Below are 25,432 nucleotides of genomic sequence, written 5' to 3'. Positions count from 1 at the left end.
ATTCAGGGCCTTGCTCAGGCGCAAGTCACCTGAGCTAATGCTGCCTTATTACAATATCACAAGGAATTAAGGATGAGCTTAGAATCAATTATTATTAGAGACATAGAGGCGACGTGACTATGACTGTGCTGGACGAGGCTGACTGTATGCTAGATATGGGCTTTGAACCCCAGATCATGAAGATTATCCTTTACATTCGCCCAGACTAACACACACATGACCAGGTATAAGTCGAGTCACATGAAGCACTTTTTAAAAGAATGTTTGTCGTCACACAGTTATTGAGCAGGACATTAGTCCACGCACAGATGCAACCACAGAGAGAAAGCATTTACATGCAGACCATGGGCATGAAACCCATCCAGTGTTGGACAGTTCTTCCACAGTTTGGAGAGAGAGCTACCACAATGCATATATTAGTAAACTCAGGGAATATGTTATATCATGCTACAAAAAAATATTACTGCTGGCGGAGAAAGGTTATATAATCTGTATCACAACTGTGTATAATTGACCTACCTGTAGAATCCCATGATGGTGGGAACCCTGGATTTAGCAGAGTTTCGTATCACTGAATATTTTATATTATTTCGTAATACCCCATAATCAGGGGTAAATTTGTCTGTAAAATGGCAATAGTTATTTATTATTATCATGAAAACTTGGAAAAGGCAAACAAAGTTTGTTCTTTAATAACAAAAATTTATTTATTCCCATAAGAATTTCACAGTTTTATTTCAAAATTACCACATTCTTGTAAATGCAAATGTTCTAGTCTTTTTCGACCACTCAAAGCGCTTTTACACTACATCGCATTCACCAGTCATACACACTGAGCCTAAGTGCTCAAACGGAAACTAGCATTCACACTCATACGGGTTCAGTATCTTGCCCCACGACACGCAACCAGGGAGAGCCAGGGATTGAACCGCCGACCTTCCGATTAACGGCCAACCCGCTCTACCTCCTAAGCCACAGCCGCCCTTCTATTCTTAGTAAATTCCTTTTCCTGTGTACTGAGGCAGGGCATGTCATCTTTGGTATGTTTGACTTTGACAGCTCAATGCAGAGGGGCGTATGTCTGAATGGCATTGAAAGAATGTGGAGCACTTCTGAGACGGAGTCTTAGAGGAAAACAAAAGTTAGCAAAGGAGGTGGGGTGGTTGTATTTTTGCATTATGAGGGGAGGTGTATTCCTTTTTGGGAAATCATTTGGACTATGCAGGCTTTAGAAGAAATACCTTTTCTGAGGTTGTTGGATTAACCTTGTGGAAATTTAAGCGGACATAACAATTATTGCCATGTGAACTTATTTTGGGGGTGGTTGTCTTAATAAATACTTTCACTATAGTTATAATTCATTTGTTTTTAGGAGGACTTTAAAGGCACCAAAATTCTTTTGAATCTCCCTGTTTATCCAGATCTTAATAAATATCACAGTAGTTCTGATGATGATGTGGTGATTAGGCTTAATACTTAAGCTGATTGTTATGTCTTAACAACTAGACACATTTTGTTGGGTTCATTTTCAGTGTTTTTAGCCCATTTACTACAAATCATTTAAAAAGAATAACATTACTGTTCATTTTTTTCTGAAGCTTTGATTTAGCCTGAATGTGCATTGCGTAGCCTCCAGGCAACCATTGGTTTCCATTAATTTCCACACAATATGAAAATCAGCTCACTCTACTTGGAACTTGCATTGTAAGAAATCTATTACCAGTTTTTTTTACTGCTTTGTTGCATAGCAGGCAAAAGATCAAATGTAATTGAAGTCATGTAGGTTGATTTTTTTGTAACCAAGTCAAAATAAATAGAAGAAGTTTCCACCAGTTAGAGTCTTTTACGTGTTTTCCTTTCTCCACTGAAATGAAGAGATACTACTATAAGCTGGACTGTCATGTTTCTTTTCATATTTCCAAATTAAACAGATTGGGCTGGCGGTCTTCTGTGATGTGAATGGATACCCATTACCTCAGCCTCAGGTAAGATGCCATGCACATATCATACCAAGATGAGTCTTTTGTGTTGACTTGATGAACTGAAGGAAAAAGGGCAGATCTAACAATAGACTTCCTACAATAAAAGGATGGAATATTTTGGCAAAGGAGAAGTGCTCCCTAATGCAGATTTTGACAAGATTTGTGAACAATAATTGAGAGAAAAAGGCCTTTTGTGTACTTAAAATCTTAGATCTTTGAGTTCAGCTCATGATGAATGGGGGCAAAAACAAAAGTGTTTATAGTTTTGTTCAGTGTAATTTGGCATTTGTGATACTACAGGGTAACACTGACTAACTCATGACAATAGATGTTTGGCTGTGGTATTGGTTGTATGTGTAGTAAAGCAAAAGTCGTGAAATTATGCTTCCAAATAAAGGAATCAGGTCAATCAATAATGCATGCTTCATTACATCACTATGTATGACAATGTGTCATACTCTAGCCCATTCCTCCAGTAGAAGGTCCTTTTTTTTTCAGACTTGGACAGAAGTTGAAATGTTGTACATTCTCTACTATAACCTGAGCGCAATTGGATCCATTTAATGCTTTTGAATACATATTATTTAAAGCTGTTGGGGGGGAGTGTCATTTTGTAGTATTTCCTAATGAGTTGAGTGTGGCACAGGAACAATTATAGACCATCAATCCATTATCCAGTAGACCCTGAACAGGTCGCAAGTCCATCACAGGGCTGTTCAGTTATTATGAATAAAGAAATAGAGGCATTTAATGAATTGATTAATTGACTTTATTAGTGTTACATTTAGAATGAGATAAAATGCAAATACATAAATAGAATTTTTAACATGAAGTTATTCATTTATCATTTAAGATTACTAATAAGGTTACTAAATGACATATTCATTGTCTTTTTATTTTTTTCTTTGACTTAAATGTAGCATTTCTCTCTGTGATGTTGCAACGTATTTAAATAAACAATAAATGAGAAGAAATAAGAGAGAATAAATTTAGTACGCACAGGAATGAAAACATTACACATGAATGCCATTGTTATTATACTTTAATTCCTTGAAAGATTACTCTGGCTTTAGTTGCCCAATTTTTACTTAAAGGATGTTTCAAACACCAATAGTCATGACAAACACTTCACACACTGAAAATGGGAAAGCCGTTGTCACCTTCCTCCCTGATACAACGAGCCAGGTTATTGCATCTCGTCTGGCTACAACCGGAGAGCAGGTTCTGAGATGGTATGAAGAAGTTGGGGAGGACACGATCTTTTAGGGAGGCTACAAAGTCCTGCAGGAGCAGCTGAAAACAGTGACTAAGACTTGAGGCCCTCCAATCACTGTCTTTATTTCTAGAGCAGCAGGCATGTAAGAGCGTTGTCTTGGCGTGGTAGGAGCAGAACTTGTCAAATGAAGAGTCTTTTTCCTTCAGCAGACTCAGAAGGTGCTTTAGGAGCTTCAAACAGTCCTTCCTGTATGTAAAGAGAAAGGAACAGACAATAGTTATATTCAGAACATTTTAGTTACATTTCTTTCTATTTTCTGTGTGATGAAAATTAGATGACATTGATAAAAGAAAATCAATACTTTGTTTGGAACACACTTGTTGAAATCTAACCTGCAGCAGCGTTCTCCGCCTCTTTCGCAGCATGTCTTCTCCGATCCATGATTCTTCAGTATGGCCTTCTCAATATGAGAGAATGAAACCCGCCAACTATCTGCGTGTTATAGAAGACACAAACAAAGGACAGGGAATTTGAAGCTTCCCTTTTTTCTAGTAATTCGTGAAACAGCTCATGTGAAAGCCCCCAAAAAGGGTTTATGTAACTTGAAGATGTGAAATTGCTGACACAATAAATGTGGTTTGTACTCCTTGACATGTTTTATTTAGTGTGTAAAACAGCCTGTTGATGATTTCTTTAAATCACAATCTGATTTTGGTTCACCAATTGAGAGAAGGTACTTACTCTTAGCAGGGACCCCATCATTTTCCACTGTTCCTCTGCCTTCATATTTTGGGACAAGATAATATGGCTTTCGCTTGTGTTCCTGCTTTACTTTACGTCCCAGCCAGCCCTCTATTTTAAGGCCGTCTTTGGTGAATGATGGCCAGCTCGATTTAACCACGAGACAGAGAACAACATCCAGTGAAATGGTGACTGATTGTAGTTTTGTGCTCAGGGTCACTGCAGGGCAGCCTTTTTTCTTTTTTTCCACCTCCCATTCTAAAAGAACAAACAAGAAACAGAATCTAAATGTTCTCTATACGTATTGTTTGTACAATATTAATATATCCGTCATTTTCTTTAAGATTTTTGGATGTTTTCATTGAACACTGACATTTTCCCCTTTAAGACAAAAGGGTCAAGTTAGTGTACAGACAGAAAATGACTTTAGAGCATTGCTGTTGCTACTTTGATCACAGGGAAGGGCATTTTGTCCCTGCCAGCTACAGTGACTGGTTTCCAAACTGCATTTGACCAACTCTGCCCATTCCCCAACAATTAAAACGTCCTCATTTTGGCACTCACCTGTAAATGTCTTGACACTTTTCTTCACTTCTTCCCTGAACTCCTTGAGCATCATACTGGCGGACAAAGTGCTGTCCTCTTGAAATTTTTGCAGAGAGCTGCCACGTTTTAATGCCACACTGTAAAAGGCTCCATCATCTCCAAATGGTTGAATGTCCACTCGGTTAACAGGAACGGGCAGCATGACATCAAATTCATCAGGATTAGAAATCTGTATAGACAAAATCATCACTGTGTAATACACCAATTATACAATAACATAACTGTTGAGAGTACTATACCAAATATGACACACAGTACAGTACAGTTCTGCTAATCTGAGTGCCACGCATCATGTATTGACCACTAACTTTGTCCTCAAGAAGTGATGGAACCCTCTACTTGTTTGAAGGAACTCGGAATAAAGTGACTTACCTTCAGATTTTCATAGTAGCTTCCAGTATGTAGCGGCTCTTCTACTTCTTTAAAGCACTGAGTGTTCTGTTTCAAATGCATGACGATATTTGTTATTATTTTGTTGATGACTTCTGCTGCATCTGCTTTTTCATTCTTCTTAATCTTCAATGTTTCAAGAGTTGCATGGAGGAGAGAGTCCACTGCAGCTTTGTCTTTACACATGTCTTGGGGTACACAAGTCTTTGTGGTGTCCTTACATGTTTCTGGATTCAACTTGGTTGTCTCCTCTTTGAAGCAATGTAGAGCTTCTTTGCCAGCCGCTGTGCTAGCTTTGCCAGCACATGCTTTTGCTTTTGTGGTCTTTATAGAAGCCTTTGTGGTGTCCTTCGGTGTCTTTAGCTGCATCTTTGTCATCTCCTCTGAAAATTGTTCTGGCGATTTGGCCTTCCCACCACATGCTTTTGCTTTTGTGGTCTTTATAGAAGCCTTTGTGGTGTCCTTCGGTGTCTTTAGCTGCATCTGTGTCATCTCCTCTGAAAATTGTTCTGCCGATTTGGCCTTCCCACCACATTTTTTTGCTTTTGTGGTCTTTAGAGAATCCTTTGTGGTATCGTTTGGTGTCTGCGTCTTTATCTCCTCTTCTGTGGTTTTGGTCCTGCTAGCACAGGTTTTGGCTTTAGTACCTTCTATTGGAGCTTCTGTGAAATGTTTTGTGGTCTTGTCTTTCCGTGTGCTCTGTACAGATGGTGTCTCTTCAGTGTGGTTTGCTCTTTTCTGCTCATTTGGTTTCTGTTCCTTTGTCATGCCATTCTGCATCTCTTCTTTAAAGTTTTTCCTTGGACATCTGGGCAGAAGTTCTTGTTTAATTTCCTCCGGTCTAGTTTTAGTCTTGCCACATTTAGTGTCAGGACTCTTTGCCTTGCGTTGTCTCCCTCTACCAGTCATGATCGTGCAATAAATGGAATGAAACTGCTCAGCCAGTTATATACTCAAAAGTGTTTCCGGTAATGGTATGAGAACACACCCCTCATCTGCTTGGCAGATTGCCCTTTTAGATGTTTGAACATTTGAGGTAAACTGCTATTCAGACATTGTGTGTGCCATGATAGATTAAAGAACTGAGTTTTCCTGGAAAATATTGTTCCTATGATCTTCTTACAATTAGTTTGAAAATCATTGACAATCAATTCCTGTTTTATTCCTACATAGACAGCTACATCTTGTGGACAGAAGTGTGTATTGTAAGGATGCTCTGATTTTTGTCTGACTTGTCTTATAAGATTGCAAAGTTTAAGGCACATGTTGCCCAGTCTCCTCTTTGTGGCACACTTGAAAATGATTTAACATCACAGCCCAATATTTTGGTTGAAACATGTTTAATGTTGCAAAGAGGCTCATGCCATCTTACAGTAAGGTGCAGTAGCTTATGCCAATTTAAGTTTCTCCAGTGCAAGTGCAAAGTTAGCAAAATGCCAATCAAAGTGCTTTAATAATCAACAGGTGGTCTACTCGGAGTCCCTCAGGAAGGACACATTTGGACCATTTGATCTAAGTGCTTTTTAAAGCTTAAACACAACAAATCACTAAGCTCTACTAATCTACTACTCAGAAGAACATAGTTCTTGCCACAGGCTCCTACAGAGCACCGTGTAGTTGCAAACAAACACTAAAAGCAAGACAACATATACCATGTAAAGTGACCAGTACCTGCACTCCACAGAGGTGATACATTTCAGTACCTCTAATTGCTCAATGTCTCTATCAATATCACAGAAAGGTATTGTCATGAATTAGATCAACTGTGCACATTTAAAACTACCTGCTTCACATAATATTGTACGTAATGGTAATCTAACCACTGAAATGGAGTCAGGAGTCGACTCAAGGACTAAAGATCTGAATGTTGTTCTTTCCTTCGAATGCTTTTGCGATGCATTGTGATGATTAACCAGTCTTTGATTATTAAGTTGAAGCAGCCAATTGTAGGATGAAGTTGGATGACTGATGTCCTGCCCTGGGTGACCTTAGGGTCGGCAGAGTAGCACAACATTCATTTGTTCCTCTGGGCCTTCTGGGCGGACTTGGTAACTTTACCAGTGGTGGAGACCTTCTTCTCCACGCCTTTAATCACGCCGACAGCTACAGTCTGACGCATGTCACGCACCGCAAAACGACCTGCAAAGTGAAGAGGAGTAAAGATAAATATTTTAGGTGATGGTTTCATCTCGTATGACTTACAGTGGAGTCACAAATGTCTTTGATGGGTGGGAAAGTGTGTGGGCGAAGCTATTGAAATTCAGATGATCTTCTACACTTACCAAGTGGAGGGTACTCAGAGAAGCTCTCAACACACATTGGCTTGCCAGGAATCATATCCACAATGGCAGCATCTCCAGACTTGAGGGATTTGGGGTTGTCCTCGAGCTTCTTGCCAGAGCGGCGATCAATCTTTTCCTTGAGCTCTGCAAACTTGCAGGCGATGTGAGCAGTGTGACAGTCCAGCACAGGAGCATAACCAGCACTGATCTGGCCTGGGTGGTTAAGGATGATCACCTACAAAGCAAAAAGACAACATAGATAGCTTATTAATAGAAATGTTATTTATGTCAAAGTTTACTGCAAAGATTTAGTGATTTAGTTCAGTGATCATTGCTGTAGTCCCTCTGTGTCAGTTTGAACCAAACAAATCAACACTCGCTGTGTGTGTCAGGAAATTTGATGATCTTGAAGCGTGACAATCTGTTGGGGCTAAAGTGAGAATCAGAGTTTTTTTTGTGAGAAGCGTGAAAATAGATTTTCTAACAAATATTTCTTAAAACTATAAATAGATTTGACTGTGTTAATGCATGCTTATGTTTCATTTCTATAAATGGATCCCTCGCAATGACTACCTGAGCAGTGAAGTTGGCAGCTTCCTGCGGTGGGTCGTTCTTGCTATCACCAGCCACATTCCCACGGCGAACGTCCTTGACCGACACATTCTTGACGTTAAAGCCCACATTGTCGCCAGGGAGGGCCTCAGTCAGCGCCTCATGGTGCATCTCCACAGACTTCACCTCAGTAGTCACATTGACAGGGGCAAATGTCACCACCATTCCAGGCTTTAGTATGCCCGTTTCCACACGGCCTACAGGCACTGTTCCAATACCTGGGAATTTGTTAATCACAGAGAACATTCAATAAATGACAGTGAAGTGAACATAAAAGTATTTTAGACCTATACTGGCAATAAAATGCAAAAATCTGACTGACCAAGAGGTGTTTCATATGCCATTTTTCAAGAGTCTATTTTACAGTACCACACTACCCCCTATTCCCACAGCATTTATATTTTATTTTTGGCAGCACTACATGCCTCCTATCTTGTAGACATCCTGCAGGGGCAGACGTAGAGGTTTGTCTGTTGGACGGCTGGGGGACTGGATGGCATCTAGAGCCTCCAGAAGTGTGGTCCCTGATGCATTGCCTTCTTTCCTAGTGATCTTCCACCCCTTAAACCATGTCATCTAGAGAGAAGATAATGTCCCACATTATACATCTTTTATAGTTATTGTCAGTTAAGAGTTTTTAAGCCTTACGGTCATAGTAAAACAGAACAACTTGTTGGATTGTTTTTTAGCTGCTGTATGTTTTTAGGTAACTAATGTTGCCTAAATAGCTCCATCAGCTCCATATATTATTTATTAAAATGAGACTGTGATCATTGAAACATATAAGCAAATAAAAGCACTTGTGATACATGTGCTACTGCATTTACATTGTCCTGTAGCTGCCACATGTTGGGCAATAGTTAAATCGAGCTGCTTTGAATAACTTGCACAAGGGCACTCCTATGGTAATTGCTAGGGAAAAGGGCTATTCACAGTCTTTAGCTGCTCTGATTAACTGGTTAACCTGGTTCATGGTGGAACTCCTGGCACAAACATCTTATTAATTCCTATAACATTCGCATTACAAATCTATGTGTTTTACTTACATTGGGGCTGGGCTCAAGCATGTTGTCTCCATTCCAGCCTGAAATGGGTACAAAGGCAACAGTGTCTGGATTGTAGCCAATCTTCTTGATGTAGGTGCTCACTTCCTTCACAATTTCCTCATAACGCTTCTGGCTATAGTTTGGCTCGGTGGAGTCCATCTTGTTGATTCCCACAATGAGCTGCTTTACTCCCAGAGTGTAGGCTAGGAGGGCATGCTCACGGGTCTGTCCGTTCTTGGAAATACCTGCCTCGAACTCTCCCACGCCAGCTGCCACAATCAGCACAGCACAATCTGCCTGAAGACGCAGTAGGTAAAACATTAGTATTGATAGATCTACGGCGGCTTTGACCATTGCACTCATTCATTTAGTAGAAGACGTCATGGTGAGTCAAAAAGCAAATGTAACACTGGTTCTCTCTCTAAAAGCACAGAGGCATACAAATGGACACAGAACGGCTCATGTTACAGACCTGCGAGGTCCCAGTGATCATGTTCTTGATGAAGTCCCTATGACCCGGGGCATCGATGATGGTCACATAGTACTTGCTGGTTTCAAATTTCCACAGTGAAATGTCAATGGTAATGCCGCGCTCCCTTTCTGCCTTCAGCTTGTCCAGCACCCAGGCGTACTTGAACGACCCCTTCCCCATCTGAGAAACAAGTAACAGATATTAATTTGTTCATAGTTGGTATAGTTTTTATCTTATCGTCAGAGATGCGGGGTCCTGATCTTGAGGAAAGACATTACTTGAAGGCGTCTTTTGCTTGCCCGCAACTTCTTACCTCAGCAGCTTCCTTTTCAAACTTCTCGATGGTTCTCTTGTCGATGCCCCCACACTTGTAGATCAGGTGGCCCGTGGTAGTGGACTTCCCGGAGTCCACATGGCCGATCACGACTATGTTGATGTGGAGTTTCTCCTTACCCATGGTGACTGGAGCTGGCTGAAGTCACGGGACAGTCTGTCAAAACCAGCGTTAAATTACAGTTAGTACAGTATACAAATGGTACAGAAACCTTTCATGCACTAGCTTTTGTGATTGATGGATATTAAAAAGGTTTTGTGTGAGCAGTGAAATATTCTTTAAGGATGGAAAAACTATTGATTGCTTGTAACTGCCATAGAGGCCATAGCATTTGGTTACAACATGGTCGGATTAAATGGGCTTTACAAGATCACACAATCAGAGATTCAGCAAATGTATTGCAGCGCAGAGATAAAAACACTAGTAGAGTGCTAATGCCTCCCCAAGTGACTGGCGCAGAAAGAAATTGAAATGCTGCACACAAAGAAAGGGACATGAATCCATTTTCTTTAGTACACCAGCCCATCAAGAAACAGACTGTATTGTCTGTTCGCATCAGGATGTTATACTGAGGTCACAAACAGTTGACACTTGAATAGCAATAGATGTTTTCTTAAACTGTGTATCTCAGATTAGAAATGGTATCACTGGCCACTGAACTGCGCCAAGCACAAAACCCTCTGCCCCTCCCACTCTCTATTCCTCCATCCATCCACACTCCTGCTCTGGCTGCCCCACTCTGCTGTGCACTGACATATCACAACAACAACAAGACTCCTCTTTCCACAGCCACAGACTTACTGCAGCTTCATTCCAAGCCAGAATCCACCATTTTGTCAGGTCCGATCCAGTGATAGTGTAGCAGCCATTTGTCAGACACTGCAGTGCACCGCACACAGGTTATTGCAGAGGAGAGTACACACTGTTGTTAACTCTGCAGGAGCGTTAACCTTGAATATAAAATTCTACACATGCACTACGAAGTAGGCCTGTTCTTTTAAATTATCCAAGTGAGTGAGGATTTGTTTCATCTGTTTTCTACCCACCAGGTAGAAAAGCCCAGTAGCTTTAATCCAACTGTAACATGAATCCCCACATGATCTTGGCCAGACTTGTTCAGGTGAACTCGGTGCCAGGACAGACAACATGCGCGTCTTTAACTCATCTCTCATATATAACGTCATCACAGCTGCCGCAGTGCGCTTTAAAGTGCAAAAGATGATAAAACAGCGGACAACGCTCCCGCGATAACGTTAAATCTAATGTCTGAGGGATTTAATGGAAATGTTAACCCTCCGCCATGTTATATCATCTGCCCGCTTACCGACGCCTGGATGCGTATTAACTACCAGCCGCCTGCCCTCTTTTCTGCATCACAACAATATTCCCAAAACACTGGCCTAGAGACAGAGCCGCAAAAAAGGCGCTCATTCATTTTCCTAATAGAATCCAAAACGAAACCCCCAATGCATAATTTCATGAACTATGTCGTAGCCTACCTGAGAGATGACCGGTGTTAGGCTGGGTGCAGGACCGGAGAGGAGAAACGCTGATCCGGTTATAGCGCGCAGGACAGGAGGGGGTGTTGCGTAATTGCGCGCACCCGCTGCTGTGCAGCATCACAACGAGGGACCAGGAGAAGTTAACGTAAACGAGTTTATCAGAGGACAACATGGGCGAAGCATCCATTATCGGACACGACCCGTCGGGCTCTATTGTCATCCCTCACAAAATAGAGAAGACGAAACCTCCGCATGAGTTCAGTCACTCCGTATAAACTTACCGACGCACATTGCCAAGACTTGTCACACATTTCATAGACTGGCGTGAACTTGCGGTTTGTGTGGAGTTTTATTTTAGCGCCCTTGTGAGCTTCAAGTTAGTTTGTCATTCATTTGTGGCACTATTTTTGTCTAGGTAGGGATGTATGTCTGATAATTTTAAAACTGGAGACGTTTTCCTAAGTTACATACAAAGCCTAAACAAGGAGTGGATGGGCAACATGTAATTACCCTTATGACTCGTGGTTTTGACGTAGGATGTTTTATCTACATTAGTATACGAGGGGAAATAAATCGCTATACAAGCTGCAGAATTATATCCAGTAGTGGAGGTGGGTCACGACAGAGATACCTAGTAGTTTTTGGAATAGAAGTTTTGGTTTCATCTTTGTTTCAGAGATGGTGTTGGTTATGTGAAATAGTGAAGATGGGTGGGGGAAAAATGCAGCGACCAACTCCCTAGTTGTATCCAATTTACCCCAATGCCCTTAACTGACTAATTATCACATAATGCAGGGCTGCTATTAAATAGCAGGGAGGCAGTTATCCAAGTAAAGAAAAGCTATCAAATTATGTTATCATATTTTTTGCCTTTAATAATCCTATGACACATTTTATAGGGATTCTGTATTATGAAAAGTATGAAACTATAGGCTAGCCTACTGCAAATTCTAAAGCAAAGGACTTTCATCCTTTTGTAAGATGAGATTTATTTTTAAGATTTATTTTATAGATCAACCTCATTTACTGAAATAAGTTGTCATTTAATTAATGTTAACTACATTTGTTGTATTCTGTTTCTAAGCTTAAATAGGAACTATATTACATGGTGCACCTTGGCGGAGTGATATGAGGAGGAAGCGATCTGTCACTGTGGTTGTTGAACGTTCCGCGGTCTCGGGATGGTGATGGATTATTAAACAAGTGGACGCAGTTATCCTGAAGAAGTTGTCCCCATGCTCTTATTTTACCCACGTCTACCCAGTACTACAGATTTAGTTAACTATACGAGAAAACAGTGTTACACTTTCATTGTGCAGCTAGGGAGTGAGACTGAACAACTCTTCTTTTTTTTTTAGTAATGCTCTCATCTCTGTTTTGTGGTTTTTGTCACTGGCCTTTTCCTAGTCCTCCACCTTGACAAGCCATATTTTCTAGAGTGAAGAAATTAGGGTTACTTTATTACAGTGCAATATACATAGTTTTACATTTATTATTTATTTAGTATGGTTAGGTCATCAGGGGATCTTACTTCAGTCGTTCATTAAAGTGGAATTTATCCTACAAAGGCTAATGTGTGTGTTTGCCCCCTTTACATAAGTATGAGACTGTATATTTAAGGTATAGTCCAGGTGAATTGAATAGGTTATTAAAATGTTGGTTAATTGTATCTTCTCTTTTTTTCTTCAGACTCAAATAAGTGATTAGAACTGCAATAATGAAAAGCACATTGTTCATACAGTTAGTTCCTTTTAGTTATAGCTACTGTCACAGCTTTCAGATATGAAATAATAACCCAACACAACATCAGATTTGAGCATAGCTGTATATGATGAAGTATTTATAATACATGACAGTGATTTAAGACATTTCTGGAATGTTTCCAGGTTGAAATTTTACAATGGTTACCCTTTCAGTACAGTGTGATATATAGTCCCTTTATATAGACACTAATGTAATAATGAAATAAAAAGCAGTAACAAAAGGAATCCTTTATGAGAAGAATGAATCTAGAGTCCTGAATTGTTTGACCCCCTTTAAGATGATGTAATAAGGCACAAGTGCATTTCATCTTAAATTTGAATGATGATGCTACTTGCTGACAGAAAGAAATGAGAACAAAATCCAACGAAGGTTAAAATGAAGGGCAACTGGACCACTCGTTAGTCGAACCAGCGGTATCGATGACCCGGGATAACGACCCCACTGAGGTTAAATAGCTGAGTTCCCCTGCCAGTCAGTCAGAACTGAAGAAGTCCTTTGGATAAGGGACGAAACGTCTTCCAGTAGCTTCAACCAAGTCCAGTTGCCCTTCATTTTAACCTTCGTTGGATAACTATGACCTGGATGACTGAGAATCTTCATAGACATGAGAACAAAATGTTTTCCTTGTGGCTTAGTTATGATTTACCACGCTATAGTCACGTATAAAGTGACAAGGTATGTATGATATACATGTAACCTGATAGACTGCAACCTTTTAAGGAAAAACAGACTAAATATCAGACTAAATATTACCACCAGCCATGGTGGCTACTGCATATATGCAATTGTTGATCATGCCATTTAAAAGTGGGATCTAATGAAATTGACACTTAAACATTGTGGAGGCATACCTCGCTGTGGTAAAACATCCTTTTCAAACCTTGTGAAACATAAGATACCTGAGAATTAACACAGAAAGTGCAAATCTTGTGAATAACATACCACTGTGTCCACCAGGAACCTCTTTAAAGCACTTTTTTCTTTCCCTTCATTACAAAAGGTACCAGCATCTTAGCATCCTCTTAGTGTTACAGATTGAAAATATTATGACCCATGCTTTCCATATGTATTAGTTGCTACTATAGGCTGCTACTTAAAATAAGAGGTATCTGGTGGACATAACCTGAAAAGACAATACATATTTGCTGTACACATTAAATCCCTTACCTGCAGCATATAACAAGTACATACATAAAATTAATCCATTTGCAGTCACATGAAAGACAAAGAGTTTTCAGATATTTTTAAGGAGGCTTCACTATAAGGCATTTTCCCAAACAAGTGTTTGTGCGCATTGTGCTGTCACAATGTTCTCTGAAAAAAAGACGTTATCAAATGTGTGTGTCTAGTTTGGGATGACATGTTGTTTTGGGGGCAAACCATTAAAACACTTAATGGCACTTAGTTATGCAAAGTAGCACATTTTGTGTTGTCCCAAACTTTACATAGACAAGTAAAAGAAAACGTCCTTCTTAATGGCAATGCAACTCGAGGGTTTACTGTGGAGTTGTAGCATAAAAAAACAAAACAACAAAAGTGCTCGGGAGGCAGAAATAACAATTCAGCCTAGCAAGTTGGCTAGTTGGCAAACCAGAACACCAAAAATGAACTATGTTGGGATAATTTGACTTTCATAGCTTATTTACCATGGTATTCATAATGCTAGACAATCAACAAGGCTTTGATAGCCTGTAACTAACTTAGTTTAGCTGCCCTTTCACATTGAAATTAGCCATACTAGCCTGTAGCTAACTAACTGGCTACATTCTCTTTTTTGAGTTGTTGACAGAGCGCTTGACTTTATAATAACGGCATCCTCTGACACTGCTTGGAGATGAGATGCATACTGTGATTGTTTGCTCTGCTCAATGATTATTTTTGCCTCTAAGGAACATTCTCTTCAATAAAACTTATATTTGTTCATTGTAAAGAACATCCTAGAGGGTAATATGGCTGAGAATCATCAGCACAGCTGGGACATCTCTCGCTGAAGGTACCCGTTAAGTAAGACCATGGTTGAGACGTGACTATCGGACAAATCTGAATCATCAAATGGATGAGGTTCTAGTCTTCTACATCAGTCTCCATGAGAGTAGGACGTGTGGACAGCCCAGGGCTGCACCGTTCCTCTGCCAAAAATAGTGTAGAAAGCCGCTCCACACAGGTTGATGGCAGCAGCGATGTAGAAAACAGTCTGCCATTCTTCTATGGTGTTCTAAAGGACAGTCAGCGCAGTTAATAATTAGTATTTAAATAAGAAAATGGTTTAGCCCTCATTGGACTGGTGTCCTATTAATGATTTAGCTCATTTAACTCACATTTGCACCAGATAAAAATATTTACTAAAATCACTAGTAGTCACACAACTATACAGTACTAACATTAACAAATTTTGTAACCTCCTGGTTTAGCAAAAGAAAACCTGAAGATTTGTTTTGAAACTATGTCTTTTCCAGCAGGATCTACATTTTTTTAAATTACAAAATGGTAACCATGCATATTATTGAGGAAAAACTGTTCGTGTGTCAAAAGCAATTATCACAAATCATAACCCAACCATTGACCTCCCTGAGCAGTTGGACAGGCACAACAGAATTTCTCCTCCTAAGCAATCGTAAATACACAAATTTGAATATAATAGTGAAGATGTTAAAACTGACACAGTAGAGTTTGGAGGTCATGTTACGACATATTCATTAGCGTTTTTCCATATTTCATTTGGTTTACGTAACCAGTTCTAGTAATTTAAAAGATGAAGTGATTGGTTAATTAGGTCATTGACTTTTTTTAATCTTCACCTTGTGCCACTGTTGATATGAAGGCCAAACCCAATAATCTGCACTATTAAAGTGACAATAGCATATTGCAGAACAGTCTTCCCATTGTGTTTTGAGCATCAACATGAAAGTAAACTGTTAATTACATTCAAACTGCATTGCACGCTATAGTGCCACACTATCCTCTTTACAGAGAAATGAATAAGGAAACTAGGTTAATCATCAAGCCAGACAAAAACACTAGGGGGTATGAATGTTGTATTTTAAAAGACTATGGACGCCCCCTGGTGGCCAAATGTTAACACACTAATCCTGTATTGACTAAACCAATTAGACAGGAAATGGAGCATTAAGCCAAAGGACGGATATCATCTGTTTATCCAGGGACACTGGAGGTCAGGACGCTCAGAGTGACTTCTGTTAGTATGCAAGCAGCAGTATACTACATACCAAAAACAGGTTTATTTGCTGCTCATACCTAACCATGGTTGACATGAAACTAGACAAGGTGTTTAAGGGTGTATTAATTGTTAATATGAAATCTAGACTCTCTTGACCTTTTGAAACATGAAACAGCTACTGCTAAGTGACTGTACTGTGCAGACTGGTGAATAAAGTGTGATTGTACATGAGTGTCTTACATATTTGGTGAGTTCTCTTGCTATGACTGGTCCCACCATGCCAGGAATGGTGGCAAAGGTGTTGGTGATTCCCAGGAGAATACCAGCATACCTACAAACATACACACATTGATTGTCAAAAGTCCAGAGTAGTTATTAACTTGCTAAACCCAATACAGGGTTGAGTATAGCTACACCCCAGCACCACAACTTAACACTCACTTTAATTAACTCAGTCTATTTACACTTGGAGGAGATCCTAAACCTCCGTATCAGACAGTAACAAGGTTTTATAAAGGCGGATCACATTTTAAAATAAAGGTGTCTGCATATTTTCATATCTTGATATCCATGCATGGATGTAAAATTAAAGGCCTAAAAAATTAAACAATCTTGGTCACAAGAGGAATATTAAGAGTTTCATTATTACAAGATTAAGAAGTTAGATTACACATTACTTCTGAGACACTATTGCAAACATTGTTAATTTCTGCATTTGTTACATTGTACACCTCAAGATAATAAGAAAAGTGCATTTACTTATTCTAACACCCTTTCTTACCATAAAAAAGATATATTAAGGAGGACGGAATCTTTTGGTGGAATTTTTGTGGAACTTTCAACTTAAAGGCTTGTTTTTCCTGTATTGTGAGCAGGAACTCACGGTTATGTTTACAATAAGTGGTTACTTTGGTGATAGAACTTTGTAATACTTACGAAGGAGCGATGTCAAGGTGGTTGATGTTGAAGCCAGAGGCCGACACTCCGCCCAGAGAGGAGGAGATGGTAAGGAAGGCCACAGCCAAGGTGTAGTTACAGCCTATATATCCGGCTGCTACCAGGAACACTGCTGGTCCGATCATACCTACAGAAACAACACAATAAAATATCTTTAGAAGTGGTAGACCTGAGCCCAGTTGTTCAAAAAGTTTAATCTGGAGGAGAATTATCCGAATTTGGAAATCACATGTTTTGCTATCCAGCAACATTGGACTGGATCACCCTGATCCAGATATAAACTTTTAAGGATTAACAAATCCGGATTTACAGTGCTCTAAATGGGACTACATATCACAACGTAGGCTGTTAATGATAGAAAGACCAACAGGTAGAACAGAAAATGCACAATAAAATAACACAAACATTTCCTTCCATTTTCAATTTCTTTAAACAGCCAGACCCCCCATCTGACCCACAACAAATCCAAGAAAAACAAACAAATATACATTATTCACAGATACACTGTGGATATTTTGAGCATGTTTTGTCCAACTGTTGAAATAAAGATCATTCAGAGAGCAGCTTTTAGGAGGCCGATCTCAGAATGAGGGACTGACTGACCTGCAATAAGGGATGCAATTTTTACAAACTACTTTTGAATAGTTCACCTTTGACGATTGTGCCTTTGTAATTAATGTACAGTAATAAGTGACAGTTGAAATGAAATACATCATTTTTGTTTGATATTGACAGCTGTTTGGGGGATTTTTTTTTTTACTTTACTGTACTAAATGGCTTATAGGTAATGTCTACGTTATCTACTTTATCACTGTAAAGTTTAAACAAATCAAGTGCAAAATATAAATAAATGTGTATATAGGCTACGAGAAATGTTTATTTGTTGTTTATATTTGGAAAATTTTAAAAGCTTTATGACATTTTGTTCTTAAAATCCACCCTGAATCCACTGTTCTGCTGGGATCAGGATAATCCTGATGTTTTGGATCAAAGGGATCCCAATCCTACTAAAAAATTTGAACACAAACTGAAGGTTTGGTCCAGATCAAAACCAGGATTGGATTAGGTCAAATGATCCGATTTCAGAACCCTTTTTTTCCCTTTGGAAAAACTCATTTTCAAGATTTGATCCGATCCGAAAGCCGAAATCCGATCAGATTACTTTGAACAACTGGGCCATGGTGTATTGGATGTCCAAGTCAGGATACGACTCAGCTTTCATATTGCTATTTCCTTACCAACGATGGAGAAGGACTTCCTGACAGTGACGGTGCGGTAGTTGCAGGTTTCCCGCAGGTAATCTGCAAGCTGCCCACTCAGCACAGCCAACACAGCGCAACCCATGTAAGGAAGAGCTGACAGAATACCATTCTACAGTGGACAGAAGGAAACAGCACACAATGTGAATGTTGTTATGATTACATAGTTATTATACGCATATCATCAGTGAGTAGAAATTATTTTTGACTGGTGAGGCAACCGATCTGTGATGTTCAGTGCATTCTGTGATGAGTGTTATCAATTCCCATTTTGGTTTACCCATCATCTCCCATGTCTTTCTCTACTTTAGTTACATACATCACATTGTTATGAATGATGTTTTAAGAAAACAAAAAATAATTTTTGTTAATTATTTTTTTTTGACTTTTTGTTGTTTATACAAAAATGTACAAGATAAAATGTTTTCTAAAAGAGTCTTTGGATTGTATCACATTTTGGCCTCTTATTTGACTCTTCCTATCAGTGTCTGCAGCACTTGTGAGAATGGATGTTTTTAATTGTTAAATGTATTGAGACCATGGTGCTTCTGCACTTTAAATACAATTGATTGATTGATTGATTGATTGAATGCCTGTGTGTGATGTTGTACTCACCTGCTGTATGCTGAATCCCAGGATGTTATTCATGTAGGTTGGCAGCAGGGTGAGGAGGGTGTAGAAGGTCCAGTTGTAGGAGAAGTGAGCCACGACGATGGCCCACAGCGGAGTAGACGTCACTATGGCGCGCCAGGGGATGAAACCTGATGAGGTGGAAAGCTGGAGCACACAGTAAACAGAAAATAGGGAGAACAATATTGATTGGAAAGTTAAGGTGTCTTAACTTCAGTCCCTCTGAATAAATGGCAATAGGCCTAATAGACAGGTGTTTTATTCTGGATCTTGCCAGTCTATCTTCCACCTCTCTATTGCATATGCTGGCGATTGTATTTCTTATGTTAGCTTTCTCTGCCCCTGCTTGCCCATGTTTTCCTACTTAATATGGTGTTCTTGGTTATTTTCTTATTTAAAAACACTACAGTTGACCAAACCAAGCTGTAAAGAACCCCGCAGTTGTACTTCATCAGGGTCCAGAGTCATATTCACATGTCTGACTAACATCTGAAATTGGATACCAAATATTAGGGACAGTTTTTCCTCCATAATCACACACAGAAGTCATTCATGCTGGTGGAACTTAGCCAGAATCTTAGTTTAAAACATTAAAGAAATTAACCAACGTAATCTATTTGTTTGAAGCATGTGGCCAGGAATTACACATTGTACCTTTTTAAGGTTGCTTCAGGTTGCACCAAATCAGGCAAGACAGAGATATAAGGGTTCAATGCTCAGTAGAAATGATGAACCCCCTGTAGTGTTCACAATTACTGAACATATACAGTATTTAGGGAAGCTCTGCGTCTGAATATGATTATAGAGTTCAGAGTCATGGTGAGTTTTGTGACCTAACCACAAGAGATAAGAGAATAAAATGCTGCAATACACTGGAACTATGCAACGTTAGTAGTGTAGTGGACCGGAAACGCCTGCAAGCACTCTGCTGCTTCTGTCTTAGCAACAGAGTTAAGAACAGTACAAAAAGACAGCAAACTACAAAATAAAGTCTAGATCTTTGAAACAAGATGATTAAAAAATAAAATAAAAATAACTTTCAATAAGGTTTCTGCCATTACCTCGTTCTTGAGTGAGGTGGTGATGTAGAGTCTCTCCTGCTCTGATATCCGTGGGTGAGTGTTTGGACTGTCAAAGACGAGAAGGGCCCACAAGACAAACCACACTAAGCCAACAGCACCTGGACACACAAGCAAGAAAACGAGCACTCATTTTACCACAGTGGTTGCCTACAATTTATCCTGCATAAATCCTTCATCACATTAAAGATCACATATAGTCAGCAGATCCATGTCTTTAGATGTATGGATTATCTTGATGTTATTAGAAGACAAGCAACTCATTGTCTCTACTTTACCTGTATCCACTGACAATAACAGGTGTGTTTGTTGACATTAACATCTGTCCAGTGGTTTAGAGACTGAGTTAAATTATTTGTAGTGGCAGTAGTTTAACATGCACGCAAATAAAAAACAAAATGAGGGGGGTCATCTGCAGTGGTTCCTTCAACTTGCTAAATCATCGTTTTTACAGACCAAAGAGGAACAGACACTGGAAGCAGCTGGTCTGATGCTTAAAAAGAGATATGTGGTGGATCTGTGACACATCAATAAAGAGGCCACTTGAGGTCAGAAAAATATTCAAACGCACATAATTATTTTCAGCGGCTTCATTAGACAAGCTATCGTGCACTTTCCCTACTAGACAAGATAAGACCTCATCTGTAATATAAATTCAGCATTGCTATGATGTGAAATTTCCATAACGTAGCTGAGTCCGTAAGGGCTTTGCTGGAAACCGGAGGGTCAATTTGAGGCAAGCTCGGACCAGAGATGCGGTGTGTGCACTGGTAGCCGGAGAGGTGCCAGTTCACCTCCTGTGCACTGCCAAGGTGGCCTTGAGCAAGCCCCTGAACCCCCAACCACTTGGGTCGTGGCATTAAGTGGCAGCCCCTTCACGTGTTGTTGCTACAGGTCCCGTTTGTGCATGTGTGTGTGTTTTAGACCTGTGTGAATAATAATAATAATGAGTGAAAAACATTGAATTTCCCCTTTGCGTTTTTAATTAAGTATGTCTTCTTCTTCTTGAAATCATTCTAATTTTTCTCACTAATGCATTAATTCTTAAATCTATGCAAAAACAGCATAACAGGATACTGTGCTAGGAAGTGAACAGGTGTCAATTCCCAAATTACAGTTAAATCCCACTAATAAAAAGAAATTAAAAAAAAAAGATATATCAGGTTGATTTAGTACAGTCACCTCATAACCAAGGGTGACAAAGTAGCCCCACCCTTCATTAGTGACACCCCAGGTGTATTACCAAACACATAGAAGACGTAGGTCCAGCCCAGGTAGAAGCAGATTTCACCAGACAGAGGAAGAGCTATTACTGTCCCCAGCTGGGCTCCTAGGATGGAAGAGAAAGGACAAACAAAAAAATGGATTCCACGGCTATCTAAATGCACACACTAACTACTGAATGATCAATATACACAGAGTGGCAAGTCGACACTAACGATCATATGACAGGTGATGCTGTGTAAGAGGTACAAAGAAGTCCAGTATACACGGTTAGGATCAGACCGATATCTCAAAGCAATTGAATTGATTTTCAAGTAATGTCTTCAAATTGCTTTGTGTGTCCAGCAGTCCAAAAGCTGCAAGCAGCAAGTATTTTGCATTTTTAAAGGATAAATTGTTACCTGATTAATTGATTAAATGACTAATTGTTCAAATAGCAATGACAACTTCAACTGACTACTCTGTTAAAGAAATATTCTGGCAGGTGATCCAAAAAGATACTGCAGTCAAATGTTTTTTTTGTGTTAACATTGTACCCCTTGTGTGTGTGTGTCTTACCAATGTAGGAAATTGTTAGCAGTCGGCTCCTCTCCAGCGGTGGGGCCCAAGCTGCCCACATGGTGTACATTGCAGGGAATGTAACTCCCTGAAAGCAAACACAAGAAGAACATGAACTGGAGTGCACAAATAACACTCAAGTACAACCAGACATCCATTTATTTATCCATACACACCATCTCTTGTCTGGCTTATTGTAACTTCATTAACATTTTATTATTAAACACTCACTTGAGTATGTGTGCTCAGATAAATTTTAATACAACAACAATTTGGCTGCAGTACAGCTGAGGCTTCTGGTACAGTCTTGCACAAATAATTTAAAATCTACTATCAGTGACACCTTTAACGTCAGAATTAAAAAACCTGATCACCTACCTCTCCTATCCCTTCCAGCACCCTGACAGCGATGAGGTAGCTTGCACCCAGATCAGCAGCCACGGGGGTGAGCAGCGTAAAAACTACAGTTCCCAGGATTCCAAAGCCCATCAGCCACTTGGGTCCACAGCGGCCGGCCAGGTAGCCCCCAGGGATCTGTGTCAGGATGTAGCCATAGAAGAAGGAGCCCAAGATCCAGCCCTGCGTCTGAGAGTCCCAGTTGTACACACTGGCCTGTGAGGGGAGGGGTTGAAAACTAGATCAAATTCTATGAAGACTTACTGAATAAAAAGTGAATATTTGTCTGTACTTTCACTCTGACTTTATGTTCCTCTACATACAGTTCCGCAGTCCACCTCTAACAGGTAGTGTTTAAACATCACCAATGCTGACACTAAAACTGAAGTGCTGTGCTAGCCTTGTTATGTCAAGTCATGTCCGTAGAGAAGTGGTGTGCACAGCTCATTAATAGTAACACATGGTAAGCTAACCCTAACGTTGCGAGAACACTTCTGGATGATTGTAGCAGTGTTTTGTTCAGGAATTAGTGAATGTTATATAATCAGCTATTGATAAATTTGTATGCAAGTCAAAACAGATCATATTCAAACTGACTTTTTCTAAGCATAGTGGTGACATACTGTAATTTACCATTTCTGGTGTTCCAATATTATAATAGACAAAAAACAAAAAGAAACAGCTTCATTTGTACATCAGTCCAGAAAGCTGTTTGTCCCAAATTAATTTTTTCCAAGACTGACAAACTGCTACCAAATGTCAATGCAGTCTCCTGATTCATAATCCTGACATGTGTAGGTTTTTTCCAGCAGACAAGTACGGAAAAACATGGCTGTAGCACTATCCAATGGGACATTTTGAAGCCTGCCAACAAGAGTTTGTCAGTCTGAAATGGGTTGTGGTGTGATGATCGCCCAGACTCTTTCAGCCTTCATCATTTTAACAGAACAAGAATTTAAATATCCACCAAAGAAACACACAATGGGGAGTGAAATCACATACTAAAGCCTAACTATTTGTGATCAGCTGCAATTAAGTTATTCAATGCTTATAGTTGAAGTGGATTTAATTCTAGCTTTAGTCTTTTCAGGCAATAAATGTTGTTATGTAGTACAAATTTAACTGCCAACCGTTCCAGCATGCGTGGAACAGTTCGACCAGTTTTCTCAGCTTCTCACTCACCGTGTGGTTGAGTTGGGGCCGTGCAGGGTTGGCATGAGCAGGACACACTGACCTACTCTGGTTGGCGTTGGACTGTTGGGTGTTGTTAAGCATGTCCACCATGGCCACACTGAGGTTCACCCGCAAGGAGTAGACCACAAAGAAGCCAAAAGAGGAGAGCAACGCCAGGCCATAGCGTGACGAACAGCATGCTGGGGCTACAAGGTGAGGGAGAGAGAGAAAAGACAGCAATGAGGCATCTGTGGCAGATTATGCTGTAGGTGCACTATAGTTAATAGTTGCATTACAAACAGATGAGGTACATTATCAATACAGCATGAGAATAGTTATCTCTTCTGTCACAGTACAGAAATGAACATGGAAACCTTTTGTTAGGCTAGTAATTTTTAACCCCAAACTGGATCTGAAAGTTTTGCTTGTGTACTTTTTTGTTTACTTACGTGATATAGCCCATTTAGGGCTGCTACTATGAATCCACACATCTGCAATTATATCGATCATGTATTTTTTAGAAAACAAAGTGAATGTAAATGCCCATCACAGTAGTATCTATTATGAAAAACAGAACAATTTTACACTAATAAATGTAGTAAACTGTAACTGTTTGATATATTAACTTGATCAAACTAATATGTAAACATTTTACAAAAGTTATAACTGATTAATTTTTCTGTCATTCAGCAGAACAAGTCGTTTCAGTGGTTCATTTAAGAATCTTATTTCCATATCTTGTCCTGTTTATTTACATAACTTAACTTTGGTCTCTAGATTTTGCACAAGGTGCAAACTACTTGCAGGTATGACTATCATTATGTAAACCATTGCTACCACAGTGCTCCTGTTAAAACTGGGCAGCACATTCTTTCTCAGTCTTTATATAAAAGATAATGGCACAACAAACTCCAGCGTCCTTACCTAGCAGGTTGCTAAGCTTACAGAGAACATACATTTAGGCTTATTTCAATAAGTCATGTTTAAACAAGACAACATTACACAGCTGGATCCTCAGTACACTTAAATACACACTGTTTCTCAGTTTCTCACTCTTTCTTCATGTCCAGATTTTTAAACTGCATGACATGTCTCATAATTCAGATAGATCTGTCTTATGATGTCAGGGACATCTGCCCTAAACTCGTGACTCAGACTATTTGTGCGTGTGTCAGCAGGAGTGGAGAGAACGCTAACGTTATTTAACTTGAGTGACAGAACCGTGCACCCTCCAAGAAAAGCTTTCTGTAAAATAGTTCGCTGACAGTGGTGAAGTCTAACTTGTGTAGTGGCGGTAAATGCAAACACTGTCATGATCAGCCTTAGCTGCGGACATCGGCTGATGCACAGCATATGGGCGCAAGACTGTACAGTCTGTGTGAACTGTAAAGTGCAACTTACTGTCATTCAATACAATGGTCCTGAAATAATAACTGTATTGTTACTGACGCTTTTGGCTGATAATATAATGTTGTGTTTATATTCTGAGCGATGTGAATCTATATATTAGGTACGGGCTTTAGCCGTGTCCTATTAGATTACATTATATCTTGCAGGTGTTTTAGTTAACGTTAATATCTGTAAACAAAGAACCGCCAAAAGGCCAAAGCGTTAAATAAAGGAAACATAACTTAACGTTAACTTGGAGAGATATTTATTTCCTGCTTCGTTTCCAATGAAAAGGCAAAATACAGCAACGTTCCCCCGAAATGAACCTCGTTGAGGGGAATGACGGAAGCGTTAACGTTAGCTAGGCCGGCTGGAGATGTTTTTATTCACCTCTCTGGATTTTGTCTTCGTGTCCTCGGTGAAGCAGCGGTGTCTCCTGCTCGTCCCCCTCCGTATCCGACCCGTACCGCTCCATCTTTCAGTCAACGGTTAACTGACAAAGACCTTTTAAACTACTGCATCACAGACTAAACCTAACAAAACAACAACATGAACCACAGCAGAACAAACTTCACTGCAGCCTCCCCAAGCTACAAAGCTAACTGCCGTCACGTGACGAGTGGCACCGCACCGGAAGTATGA

At 39.8% G+C, this 25,432-nt stretch overlaps 3 protein-coding genes across 3 annotated transcripts; all 3 read right to left on the bottom strand.

Moving 5' to 3' along the window:
• Positions 1-2,755: 2,755 nt before the first annotated feature.
• On the bottom strand, positions 2,756-5,862 carry cgas (cyclic GMP-AMP synthase). Its single transcript, XM_038737916.1, has 5 exons — positions 4,918-5,862; positions 4,504-4,714; positions 3,940-4,197; positions 3,591-3,690; positions 2,756-3,444 (listed from the first exon to the last, which is right to left on the bottom strand). Exons 1-5 carry the CDS (start codon positions 5,842-5,844, stop codon positions 3,111-3,113), a joined length of 1,830 nt encoding a protein of 609 aa, XP_038593844.1. The 5' UTR covers positions 5,845-5,862; the 3' UTR covers positions 2,756-3,110.
• Positions 5,863-6,258: 396 nt separating this feature from the next.
• Positions 6,259-11,318, bottom strand: LOC119917544 (elongation factor 1-alpha, somatic form). The gene is made up of 8 exons (XM_038737915.1): positions 11,181-11,318; positions 9,661-9,837; positions 9,348-9,527; positions 8,876-9,172; positions 8,255-8,405; positions 7,791-8,047; positions 7,218-7,452; positions 6,259-7,074 (listed from the first exon to the last, which is right to left on the bottom strand). The coding sequence occupies exons 2-8, from the start codon at positions 9,802-9,804 to the stop codon at positions 6,950-6,952; spliced, it is 1,389 nt and encodes a 462-aa protein (XP_038593843.1). The 5' UTR covers positions 9,805-9,837; positions 11,181-11,318; the 3' UTR covers positions 6,259-6,949.
• A 2,196-nt stretch (positions 11,319-13,514) lies between these two features.
• slc17a5 (solute carrier family 17 member 5) lies at positions 13,515-25,411 on the bottom strand. Its single transcript, XM_038737913.1, has 11 exons — positions 25,181-25,411; positions 23,411-23,607; positions 22,211-22,444; positions 21,833-21,920; positions 21,294-21,380; positions 20,033-20,151; positions 18,957-19,118; positions 18,321-18,453; positions 17,062-17,209; positions 16,366-16,456; positions 13,515-15,162 (listed from the first exon to the last, which is right to left on the bottom strand). Exons 1-11 carry the CDS (start codon positions 25,263-25,265, stop codon positions 15,025-15,027), a joined length of 1,482 nt encoding a protein of 493 aa, XP_038593841.1. The 5' UTR covers positions 25,266-25,411; the 3' UTR covers positions 13,515-15,024.
• Positions 25,412-25,432: the final 21 nt, after the last annotated feature.

The sequence above is a fragment of the Micropterus salmoides genome, unplaced genomic scaffold, assembly GCF_014851395.1.
Source record: "Micropterus salmoides isolate LMB-PRFRI ecotype aquatic unplaced genomic scaffold, ASM1485139v1 Ms_hic_scaffold_22, whole genome shotgun sequence".
Taxonomy (NCBI): Eukaryota; Metazoa; Chordata; class Actinopteri; order Centrarchiformes; family Centrarchidae; genus Micropterus; species Micropterus salmoides.
The sequence above is the reverse complement of the archived record's forward strand: the minus strand, read 5'-3'. Positions and strand labels throughout refer to the sequence as shown.

What these genes read in the sequence shown, in the direction of transcription:
- LOC119917544 (XM_038737915.1), bottom strand. Translation starts at nt 9,804, where the DNA reads ATGGGTAAGGAGAAACTCCACATCAACATAGTCGTGATCGGCCATGTG. An exon ending in TGCTTGAGCCCAGCCCCAAT is followed by an intron (nt 8,406 to 8,875) that starts GTAAGTAAAACA and finishes TCTTCTCTCTAG; the next exon opens with ATGACATGGTTTAAGGGGTG. An exon ending in GGATGTCTACAAGATAGGAG is followed by an intron (nt 8,048 to 8,254) that starts GCATGTAGTGCT and finishes ACAAATTCCCAG; the next exon opens with GTATTGGAACAGTGCCTGTA.
- slc17a5 (XM_038737913.1), bottom strand. Translation starts at nt 25,265, where the DNA reads ATGGAGCGGTACGGGTCGGATACGGAGGGGGACGAGCAGGAGACACCG. An exon ending in GGCCCCAACTCAACCACACG is followed by an intron (nt 22,445 to 23,410) that starts GTGAGTGAGAAG and finishes CTCCCCTCACAG; the next exon opens with GCCAGTGTGTACAACTGGGA. An exon ending in CAAGAGAACTCACCAAATAT is followed by an intron (nt 15,163 to 16,365) that starts GTAAGACACTCA and finishes ACTGTCCTTTAG; the next exon opens with AACACCATAGAAGAATGGCA.
- cgas (XM_038737916.1), bottom strand. Translation starts at nt 5,844, where the DNA reads ATGACTGGTAGAGGGAGACAACGCAAGGCAAAGAGTCCTGACACTAAA. An exon ending in GCTACTATGAAAATCTGAAG is followed by an intron (nt 4,715 to 4,917) that starts GTAAGTCACTTT and finishes TTGTCTATACAG; the next exon opens with ATTTCTAATCCTGATGAATT. An exon ending in GGCGGAGAACGCTGCTGCAG is followed by an intron (nt 3,445 to 3,590) that starts GTTAGATTTCAA and finishes CTTTACATACAG; the next exon opens with GAAGGACTGTTTGAAGCTCC.